At 37.6% G+C, this 12564-nt stretch overlaps 1 protein-coding gene across 6 annotated transcripts in view; it reads right to left on the minus strand.

Annotated features, from left to right (window-relative positions):
• CCDC171 (coiled-coil domain containing 171) overlaps positions 1-12564 on the minus strand; it is a 304667-nt gene that overhangs the window by 153155 nt on the left and 138948 nt on the right. For all 6 annotated transcript variants that reach the window (XM_058672681.1, XM_058672678.1, XM_058672679.1 and 3 more), the window contains one exon: positions 12034-12150. In XM_058672681.1, the coding sequence (XP_058528664.1) occupies positions 12034-12150 (117 nt within the window). The remainder of the gene's footprint in view (positions 1-12033; positions 12151-12564) is intronic.

The following is a 12564-nucleotide window of genomic DNA, read 5'->3' on the forward strand; positions in this document are numbered from 1 at the left end:
TTATATTTCCCTTTAGGTCCATCAACAATTGTTACATGTAGGTAGATGCCATGGCATTTGGTTTATATATATATTTATTATCATCATATCTTATTGCTGGATGGAACACTTTATCACTATATGGTGTCCTTCTTCAGCTCTTTTGATGCTTTTCACATTGAAGTCTTTATCGTCTAATTTTAGAATGACTACACTAGCTTGTTTTTCTTTTCCATTCACATAATTATCTGTGCTTCACTCTATCCCACCTCTCTCACCACTGTGGCTCTACAAAGCTGCGCACAGGGCTCCAAAGGCCTACAGACCTAGCCAGGCTTGTAAACTTTGCAGAAAACAGCTTATTCTGCAGTTTCTTTTATATGCAGTTCCTTTCCAGTGATGCCAACACATCACAAACTTACAACATTCCTCTAAACACAAATTATATTTATGTTTCTAAACTACTACTATTTAGAGAAATACGAATATGGACATTAGTTTTCAAATTTGGAAGCAAATGATTGCAACTAGATGTCTCCCTCAGAGCAATGTTCTAGACACTTTTTGGGCCCAACCATTTAACCTAACAGTTAAGATACCTACACCACAGACCAGGGTTACTGGGTTCAAGTCCCAGCTCTGCTCCTCTCTTTCACTTCCTGTTTATGCATACATTGAGAAGCGGCAGCTGGTGGCTCAAGTGGCTGAGATCCTATTACCCAATGACCTGGATTTGGCTCCTAACTGCCAGCACCAGTAGAAATCTGGTAAGTGGAACAGTGGATAGTTCTTTGCCTCTTAAGTCAGTGGGTTTTTTTTTTTTTTTTAATAAAAAGTAGTGATAATAGACCCAAAGACTTCAGGAAAAAAGTAATGTATTTGTCTTAAGTCATGAAAACAGTTGTTTGATGCAGGCAATAGAAGAGATGAGAATTCTAGTAGAGTTGGCTGGAGAAACAGGCAAGAGATAAATACTTAAAATAATTTAATATAGGAAAAATGGTAATGCATGACGAATGATATATCTTAATTAGTGTAAAAAAGGGATTACTGAATTTAAAAAGGTTGTCACTAGCTGATCATCTGGGCACAAAGAAAGCTTAATCATTGTGTCCTTGTTCATAGTAAAAATAAGCCCAAATAGACTCAAGATTAATGTTTGATTAATTAAAATATGAGCATTATAAAACATAAGCATTATAACCTTGACATAAGGCTAGTTTTTCTTAGTAAATCACTATAAGGAGAATCACAAATAAATTATGAAGACTTTTAACTATATAAAAAAGTGCCACAGAACTATAACCCCATCTGGAAAAATCATTTGCATGCTATATGGCAAAATGTTAATTTAAATGACAAAGAGTTTTTATACTTTTAAACAAATGTATGCTTCCGAAAATGAATTTTGAAAAGAATATGAATACGGATAAAATAAATGAAAAGGTGTACAACCCAACTAATACTCAAAGAATGCAAATAACATGGTATGCCTTTCACTTAATAAAAATAAAAATCTTCAAATTTTTTCATGCTAATGTGTTTTGAAAAAAACAGAGCTTTATTATGGTTCATTAGTGTGTAATATAAAGCAAACCTGGTGAGACAGACCAGAAATACTTTCCAAGTACAAAGTACATATTCCTGTTTCTTATAAATTTAGTCAAGAAAATATCACACAAGTGTAAAATGATTTTATATACAGATATATTTAAACTATAATGCAGGTTCTCACAGCACTGCTTAAAATAATGAAAAATCTATTTCAATCAAAAGTTGATTCACCGAGTAAATTATAATACATATATATGCAATGCAACAGTATTTAGCTAAATACTATTAATGACATAAGATCAAATTTATGGACACTAGAAGATATTCATCGTCCACTAAATGGAACAAAGCTATAATGAGACATGACTGTATGGTTTCCACATTTAAAACTGTGTGTGTGCTTGTATATGTGTGTGTATGTGTGTGTGTGTGTATTTGTATACCTGTACAGGAGATCTGTAGAAGTCATCAAAATGTTAAGAACAGTTCTAGATAATACTTATTTCCATATTAGGTAAAGGTTTTACACTGAGCATAAGTACTTCTACAGAAATAATGAAACTTTTTAATATCTAGCACTTACACAAGAATACTGTTTTTTACTTTCATCATTTAATGCAACTGCTCTTCACTGTTTTATTCATGTTGGTTAATATTTTTTTTAAAGGCAGAGAGAATGACCAAGAGCTCTTCTGCCTTCCGGCTCAAATATCCACAACAACCAGGACTGTCAAATGCCTGTAACCCAATTCAGGTCCCTCTCACCTGACTGGCAGGGGTCCAAATGCTTAGGCCATAATCTGCTGCCTCTCAGCATACTGACTAGCAGTAAACTGGAATCGGAAGCATAACCAGTACTCAAACTCAGGCATGCCAAATGAGATGCTAGTTTCTTTTAGGAATAGTTATTTGGTGACTCTGGTTCTGGAGGCAGGCCGTGCCAGGACACAGCACCTGCCAGGTCTGGGGGCAAATCTGGTAGGGGTCTTGTAGAGGAGCCTCAACCAGGTCAAGAGCACAAGCATCAGGTCTGGGGACAGCTGGCAGGGTTACTCAGTTACTGGTGTATGCCAGGGCCACAGCTGGGGCTAGAAAGCTAAGAACATGATCTTTAAGTTAAGAAATGCAATCAGTGGACTCTGCACCAGCCTCATCATACCTGGACTGTTGCTGATGTTGGAGCTTCTAATTGATCGAGGTGACGCTCTGCTGGCTCTGCCTACAAACCTGAGAGGGCCTCCCTAAGAGGCCGTTGAACTTGAACTGGACAAGTGGGATGCTGGACTCTGTATGGTGTAAACTTTTAATTAGGGAATCTCAACGGAACTTGAGCTGTGGTTATGCATCAAGGTGAAGGAATTCATGATGGGGGAAGGGTTTGGGGTGAAGAGGGGGGGAATCCCAGTACCTATGAAATTGTGTCATGTAATGCAATGTAATTAATGAATAAATGAATATTAAAAAAAAAAGATATGCAGTTGGGGGTATAGATAAGACTTGGGAGTCATGAGCATTCACATGATCTGGCTATGCATAGGAATCCTAGCAAAGTGTTGGCTAAGGAAAGAGGGGGCACATACACAGTGAAAGAACAGACTCATGACGGGTCCTTGAGGGAGCAGGCAGTGGAAGGAAGAGAAGTAGGAGTGATGCCATGGATGTCAAAAGAGTCCAAAAAAAAAAAAGAAAAAAAAAAAAGAAAGAGCTAGTAATGTTGAATGCCAAATCTTACGTTTGTTTCAATTCCAGGTACAAGGGAACTATGGAGATAAAGAAATCCTAAGGGCTACTGCTATCACAGGAGGCAAAGCCCATGTTTGTGATATGAGCATCCCATGTGGGTGCTGGTTTGAGTCCCAGCTGCTCCACTTCTGATCCAACTCCTGGTTAACGTACTTTGAGTGCTTAGCCTCCTGTACCTATGTGGGAGACCCAGAAGAAGCTCCTAGCTCCTAACTTCCATCTGGCCCAGCCCTGGCCACTTCAACTGTTTGAGAAGTAAACCAATAAATGGAAGATTCTTTCTTTTTCCTCTCTCTCTCTCCCTCCCTCCTTCTCTCTCTTACTTAACCTCCCCATTAACTCTGACTTTCAAATAAACAAAATAGAGCTTTTTTAAACAGAAAAAGAAATTTGTTAAGCCATTTCTTCACAAACATTTCTGTGAATCTCAAGTATTTGACATCTTGTTAAAATAATTCTGATTATTCTGAAGTAAGGTCTGTGATTATGGATTGTAACACATTCTTAGTTAATAGTCATATAATTGGTCCATAGTCCACAGTACAGGCAGTAGCAATTCTTTTAACATTTTTTTAAGATTCAGTAAAGCCTTAAAGTGTATGTGCGTGTGTGTGTGTCTGTGTGTGACAGAAAGAGTGAGTGCACAATTAACCATTTGTTAACGCATGTTACCTTTTCGTGCTACTTTGGATTACATGTATATATAAGTAACCATTTATTAATATAAATCATATTTTTTTATTGCTTTAAATTTTATAACTATGAAGTTAAACACACCCTTGGATTCTCAGTTTTGCCTGAAAGAGTTACTATGACCTTTAGAAAGTTACCTCCAAACATGCGACGAAAGAAAGTTCTGAGTAGTACTAGCACGGGTATACCTGGGTGATCGATCTTCTAGATAATTAAACTTCAATTGCAGAGGAAAAGTATAATGAAATGTTTGAACCTCTTACTTATATCCATCTATTCTTGTATTCATTCACAGATGATATAAAGGAAATCAGTACATTTTTTCTATACTGAAAATTAAATTTGAACCAGTCATATCATAAAGTTCAGCTCTCTGAAGAGTTCTTTAGTCTATTCCCAAAATGATTGATATCCTAGTCCTTCGGTGAAAGTAACACTCTCCCCTGTTTGAGGTAAATGATCTCTTGCAGGCACACCATTTGGATATCCAGAAGAGGCAATTTATCTCAAGTGGGCAAACACTAGAATGAAAGCAACAAGGTTGCCACCTGTCCAGTATTTACAGAAGCAACATGCAAACTGGGGGTCTCTGCCCACTGCCTAACAATACATCATCAAAGTTTAAGAAGACAACATGGCAAGAACCACTAGCACTCTGAATGGTGAGAGCAAGTTACCCATACTTAAGTTCAAGCGTTATGAGAAGTTAAAAACTGCTTTCATTGAATATTCATCAGTATTTTAAAAGGAGACACTTTCATGGATGTTTATTAGGACATCCCTATATTCATGGGAGCTGACTTAGAAGACCCCATTTATTCCTAAAACCCTGTGAATTAGAAACTTCTGTTAATCAAACTTCACAGATGACAATATTGAAATTGAAAAGGAATTAAGTAATTTCCCCAATATCACAATAGAAAACATTGAAGGCTAGACTCAGATACAATGCCCAAGTTCTTAATCAATATTCTACTGCATACCTAACATGGTTAAGAGTCAGTCTTCTCCCCAAAGTATTTAATAATATGAGTATAATTCAAAACTTACAGATAACCACCTAATATTTAGGAAGAATTAATTGTTGAATTGAATTTTTGCATCTTCAAACAAAGATAATATAAGAATCAACATAATTATTCTTTTATATATTAATACTATATATCAAAAACTGCTACTTAGGACTGGCACTGCGGAGCCATAGGTTAAGCAGTCATCTGCTGAACTAATGTTCCACTTTCAATCTTCCTCCCTGATAATGTGCCTGGGAATGCATGGAAGATGGCCCAAAGGCGTAGGTCCCTGCACCCATGCAGGAGATGTGGTCCTGGCTCCTCGGTCCTGGCTTTGGCCTGGCCTAGACACAACCATTGCAGCCATCTAGGGAGTGAGCCAGCAGAAGGATGGTATCTGCATCTCTATATCTCTCTGTCTCTCCCTTGCTCTCTGCAATTCTTTCAAATAAAACAAGGCACTTCCTTTTTAAAAGCGTGAGGGGTGGGAACCAGGAACACTGAAGCACACTGAATTTAAACAACTTACCCATGGCCACACAGCTGATATCTGAACCAGCATTCAATGTCAAAGTCCCTGCTTGAACCTAACATGCTGACTTTCTTGTAGGGCACTTCAGCAAATTTAGTTTAGAAAATTAATCATTACGGGCTGCTACAGTGATATAGCAGGCTGATTTTCCACCTGTAGCACAAGCATCCCATATGGATGCCAGTTAGAGTCCCAGTTACACTTTTGATCCAGCTCCCTGCTTCTGGCTTGGGAAAGCACTGGAGGATAGCCAAAGGCCTTGGGACCCTGGATCCACACGGGACACCTAAAGCAGGCTTTGGACTGTCTCAGCTCTGGCTGTTGCAGCCATTTGGGAAGTAAAACAGAAGGTAGATTCTCTCTCTCTCTCTCTCTCTCTCTCTCTCTCTCTCTCCTTCCCTCCCTCCCACTCTTCCTCCTGTCCTCCCTCCTTCTCTGTCCCTCCCTTCCTCCCTAAATCTTTCAAGTAAGAAATAAATCTTTTTAAAAATAAAATCATTAGCAGCTTTAAATTACAAAGGTCTGTGTGTATATACATGCGTGTTGTGTGCATACTCACTGCTGACCAGGACAATACTGTCACGGCAAAATTGGTGGCAAGAGAAACAGCTGTTTTTATTTTTAAGTCATCACTATATTGCCAGGTGCTAAACAAGATATTCAATAAATGCTAAAAAAAGACAAAAATAAGATACCACCTCCATTTTAATAAGAGAATCTGAAGTATTGTAAAGTTAAATAACTCACCTCAGCTCCAAACAACTGACTCCTAGCAGGGTAGGATACAAAATCAAACTGCTTTATTCAAAGCCAATGTTCTTTCCACTGTGCAATAATGCTTACCTACTTAGGCTATTCATACACTTAAATCAGAAACTCAACAGTGACTACATAAGCCATAATGCTTTATAATTATTATTTTATTATCTGGTGATAACCATTCACAGACTTAAAGTATCTAAAAATATGTCCCCATACTTTCTGCTCAAGTACCTGAAGTGTGCACTGGAGGAACACAAAAGTGAAACTGCAATACCAAGAAAAGATAACACATAAGCCTCTCCTTGTGTTTAAAAGAATTGTCCTATAATATATCCATGATGATCAACTTTATTTCTGCAAAAGGTCCACAGCAATCATTTCTGTACCAGTCAAATAATAATTACCAACCTCTCATGTCCAAATTCTTTCCATCACTGCTTATGACCCTGATGCATATTCCATCCCTCTGAATAATTATCACTTTTTCTGTAAACATGTCTAGAAATCTCCCCTCAAAGCAAATGTTTCTGGGCCCAGTACGGTAGCCCAACTGCTAAAGTCCTCACCTTGAACATGCCAGGATCCCATATGGGCACTGGTTCTAATTCTGGCAGCCCCATTTCCCATCCAGCTCCCTGCTTGTGGTCTGGAAAAGCAGCTGAGGATGGCCCAAAGCCTTGGGACCCTGTACCCGCATGGGAGAGACAGAGGAGGCTCCTGGCTCCTGGCTTCAGCTCAGCTCAGCTCCTGGCTTCTGCTACTTGGGGAGTGAATCAGTGGATGGAAGATCTTTCTCTCTGTCTCTCTTTCTGTCTGCATATCTGACTTTCCAGTAAAAATAAAATAAATCTTTTAAAATGTTTCTAAAAGCTGCTATTTCCTTGAATTGTTAGAGGCATAACCAAGTCTAAAATCAAAGGTTCCTTAAGAAAAACAATTATTTAACACTGCCACTCCTGGTCTACCTTCTCCTTGCTAGGGTTTACATGTACATATTTTATTGGGATCATAATAACCATTCTGTAAAGATTTTAACTCTACAAATATAAGGAGCCTCTTTCAGAATGTGGTCTGACGGATTACTGGTTCTACAAAATCTTGATAATCTGACCCTTTGCCAATGACACACATTATGACCACAATATTAAAAAAAATCCTCCTATGAATCACTGTTGATAAACCAGGCATGGTACTTGTGGATTTCCATTCTTGTAACTTTAATATTTACAATCCATCCATGTATTCCTGCTTAAACCAAGTCCTTTATCTGAATGTCTTCTCTCCTTCTTCCTGAGCTATTTGTGTTCTAGGCCCAGTTAGACAACCAGTTGCACCCTAAAAGCTTCCCTTCCACTGATCTGCATTCAGCTGCACCACCTATAGATTACTGCAGCAGGTAATGCCTATAATACCTCATCCTGTCTTTGATTACACTCTTCCTAAAGTTGGGCATGATTGTCATTCCCCTTTTATAACCAATGTGCATGTCATCTAGAAGCCCAGACCAACCAACATATTGTTCTTTTATCCCCTACACTAGATACAGCATGATGATAAGAAAAACTACATGACATAAATTGACAGTGTAGATTAAACCTTAAGATGTCACTGTATTTTAAATGTTCGCATGCACACATAAAAACAAGTCCAACAGGAATCCCCTAGTAAACTAATGTTAAAATTATTAAGTTATCTGAAAATTATTTTCTTTGAAGTTATAATATCAACATTCTTAAAATATATTTTAGGTTATTTCAGACTCTAAACCCAGTACAGTAAGTCTTGGCAATACATTAAGTATACAAGTGATTAATAACATCAATAACAAACCTAAAAATAATCTCTTTGTAAGTTTCCTACTAAAAAAGTTTACATAACTAATGAAAAAGAGGAACTGTATGTGTAAAAGTTTAAGATATTCAGATTACTTTACAATTAAGAGCCATTGTTACATGTTTAGCTGAAAGACAATACATCAGAAATTACTGCCAGAAAAAATTAATTGGTAAATGTTAAAAAAAATAAATTTGAAACCATAACAACTGATTTACAGAGAATTGTCTAAAGAACCGTCTAAAGTGCATCTCAAATGACCTATTTATGCTTATAAAATTAATTGAGCATGTCTCAACAATCCATTATACTGTTTTTATTACTAATGTGTATAAAATGGCCATAGTTAGTCCAATGACATAGCTTAACCAGTAACTGTACACCAACATGTCATCATGTGTAGAGAAGCTAGTTTTCATGACCTGAGTCATGAAAAAGTATCCTTGAATTTTGGGCCTTTAGAAATGACTTAAGCAGAATCAAGATGGCAGTATAGGGTAAGGACACGTATAAACAGAGAATCAATCGCCAGGGTGAAGATGAGAAGGCACATTTCAGAAAACAGGAGCAGACAAGCCTACAGCACAGGGCACGAGGAGACTGACTGACATGGGAAAGCAGTGGAGACAACAGTGGTGTTGCAGCAACCAGATAACCCAGTGGCAGTCAGTGAGAAGTGAACTGAACTCCATTCGTGGCCAGAGCCCCAAGAGCATCCAGGTGAGAAGGGGAAGTCAGCAGGAGCTCAGCAGATGGACCCAGGCAAAGAACTGTCCATCCTGCTGCTTCGTTTGATTCAACCATGAGCAGAGACAGTGATAGATCCTAAACAGGTGGTACAGCAACAGGGTGGATCTCACAGTTCAAACCCTCACCAGAATCACATTAGCTGCCATTTTAGATACAGAGACAAAGTTGTAGGACGGGACTGCACATGCACTGAGCCTGCAGCAAACTTTTCTGGTTCAGTGCATTGCAACAATGTGGCATCCTAAGGTTCCACCCAAAATGGGTCCAGGTAATCCCCAAACCTAATAGCCAGCAGAACCAGATCTCAACGAGTAGCCTATCAGGCAGCATTTTGTGCAGTGTGGTAAAGGGTATGCACATGTGCTGAGCTGGGAGCAAACTCACTTCCAGCTCAGTGCATTGTACTGGTCCCACATCGAAAATAATACCAACTTTGTCACCCTAAAGGTCAAAATAGGCTAGGATGTCCTTAGACCTAACGACCAGCAGGTTCCAGCAAGATCAGCACCAAAACAACCTAGCTATTTAGAACATCTGGTGTATCCATAATCCTGGGAACTACTCGAACTGGAAGTGGGAGAAAGGTTGTACAGACAACAGTGCAGCCACAGCACAGCATCATAAGAGATGGAGAGTGGTGACCCAGGAGCTAAGACTTGGCAATACATTAAGCATACAAGTGCTTAATAACATCAATAACAAACCTAAAAACAATCTCTTCATAAGTCATAGCTTCAATCTCTTCATAGCCAGCAGCTATGGAGACCATGGCGGAAATCTAACATAATAGCCCCAACCTAGAACTTGCTGGAGGGAGTGGCACAAGTGACTGCAAACAAAGAACCAAGTACCAAACACAATAAGTAAAATCAAATTGTACACCTGTGGTGACACAGCTTAGAAAACTGCCCTAAAGCAAAGAATCTGCTAACCAGAAGTACAATGACCAAAAGCAAAAGAAGAGACAGTGACATAATGAACATTACTAAAGACTCCCCTGCAAAGGAGCAAAAGCTTTTGCCAACCTCAGAATTAACTGAGGAATACATTGAGGAATTGGGGGATACAAAATACAGAAAACTCATTTTAAAGCTTCTTATCAACAACGAAAAGCACATGCATAAGTTCAAGGAATTCAAGAAGTATGTGACACAGGAAATAGCAACACTGAAACAAAATCAAGCCAAATTATTAGAAATGAAAGACACAGTGGAGCAAAATGAACATTCAGTGAAAAGTCTCCATAACAGAATGAATGAGGCAGAAGAAAGAATCTCAGAATTGGAAGATGTTTCTTGCCACAACGGTGAAACAATCAAAAAGCTGGAAGTGGAGCTGGGCCAAGCTAAAACAGAGTATTCAAGAATTAAGAGGCACTATTAAAAGGCCATTTAAGAGTTACAGGAGTTCCAGATGGCACCGAAATAGAAGCTTAGTTTAAAGATGTATTCAATGAAATAATAAATTAAAACTTCCCTAATCTGGAGAAAGGCTTCAGAGACAACATCCACGAAGGGTACAGAACTCCCAACAGGAGTTCCCAACTCTTCACCACAACACATGATCATCAAGCTCTCTTCCATCGAATATAAGGAAAAGATCCTTAAATGCGCTTGTGAAAAAAAAATCAATTGACATATAAAGGATTGGCAATCAGAATCACAGCTGATCTCTCACAGGAAACTCTAAAGGCCAGAAGAAAATGGAGCGACATATTCTAGATTGTAAAAGCAAAAAATTGTCAGCCCAGATTAACATACCCAGCAAAGCTTCCTTTGTCTTTGAAAATGAAATATTATTCCACAGTAAAGAAAAGCTTAAAGAACATGCCTCTTCCAGACCTGCCCTACAAAGGATACTTAATGATGTTCTCTTGACAGAGAAGAGGAATAGCACCCACCAAAACTAAAGGTAAATGGGAAGAGCAGTAAAATAACAACACAAGATTAAATCAATGCACAACCCATTGCTAAAATGAAAGGACCAAATTACCACCTATTCATATTAACTCTGCATGGAAACAGCTTAAACCCATCAATGAAACATCATAGATTAGTACTCTGGATCAAAAAACAAAACCCATCTATTTGTTGTCTAGAAGAGATACATTTCACCAACAAAAATCAGCGGAAACTATATCTCATGGATTTTGATGTTTTTGTTTTTAGTTTCATTTCTTCAAAACACTTTTTCATTAAATTCTTCACTGACTCATAGATCATACAGTAGCATCATCTTCTTCAAGAAGGTTTTTTTTTCAGTTCTTCAACAATACATTAGTCATTCAGTAGCACATTATTTAACTTCATGGTATTGTAAATTTCTATTTTTATTCCTGTTGTTGATTTCGTTTTATGGCTTTTCATTTAAGGTGAGATACAGTAACTTTGTAATGGAAACTATATCCAGATGTGAGGATACAATACAGTATGCATCCCTACTTCCACATCAAAGATGGACTCCCAATGAAATTATTACATTTATGATGACAATAGAATCTAGAATCTCTGCCATTGTCCATGCCCATAACGATGGACTATGACTATTTATGAAGAACTATACTATTGTAATGATAAACGGGAAATCAGTGTGTGGGGAGAGGGGATTTGGGGAGGGAGTCAGGGAAATACCAGGAGCCTATGGAACTGTATCATAAAATAATCATAATCATAATAGTAATAATAATAAATGACTTAAAATAAGTGGCTTCACACACATGGCAGAAATTAACTGTAAAACAAATTGGGAAAAATAAAAAACATCACCAAACAAGAGGAGGAAATTTTCTACTGGTTCAGTTATTACCTGAGCTTCTGAAATGTACAGACCTGATGGAAGGCCAGAACATCTGAAGGACATCACATACATTACTTAATAAAAAGGATAATGATGAGCTTTCTACTAAAAAACTACAGCATAAAGAGGGAAAAGTTAGCTCTTTTCTCCAGCAAATATCCTTTATTTCCCCCATAAAGAAAGACAAAATGAGCCATCAAAACTCACATTAATGTACTACATCATTAAATGCAGATTTAATAATCTTTCTGTGACTGAATAAAACAGAGAACAAATACATCTTCTTCCCACATACCTTATTTGAATTAGTACTCTACAGAAATTCAGGACATTTGCTTTTAACTGTATTTTGCAAGGACATAAAAGAAGGAACCGTACCTGTTTTACTAATGACTTCTTGTAACTCAGCCATAGAACTGATTATTGCAGCAAGAAGGTCAGAACTGGTGAGCCAGCTGAGAGCCTGTAAACAACGTAGCTGTTCCCTTTGATGTTCTGCACAAACACAAGAAAAATCCATTTCTGAAATGCTACAAAAATTACTAAAAGCCATATTTGAAATTCATAGCAGTAGTCAGCTATTTAAGAAGGATCAAACCTCATATGCAGAAAATTGCCCTAGTACAGAAATATCTACAAGAAATGTTGGATTTGATTGACCTAATTTATACATAACAGTTCACTGACACCAAAGGAAAAAAAGAGAAAAATTTTCCTTTGGCTTTATTTACTTTAGTTAATAGTCTGCTTTTCTGAAGGTTAAAAAGTAAATCCACTGTTTCATCAGACTAGCAAAGCATTAAAAAACAAGTATTAGTTGGAAAATATGTATTTTGCTCATTTTCATACAATTCTTCAGATTTTTAGCTCTCATTATTCTCAACTGACTCATGTAAGGTAAAAATAAAT

This window comes from Ochotona princeps, chromosome 14, assembly GCF_030435755.1.
Source record: "Ochotona princeps isolate mOchPri1 chromosome 14, mOchPri1.hap1, whole genome shotgun sequence".
Lineage (NCBI taxonomy): Eukaryota > Metazoa > Chordata > Mammalia > Lagomorpha > Ochotonidae > Ochotona > Ochotona princeps.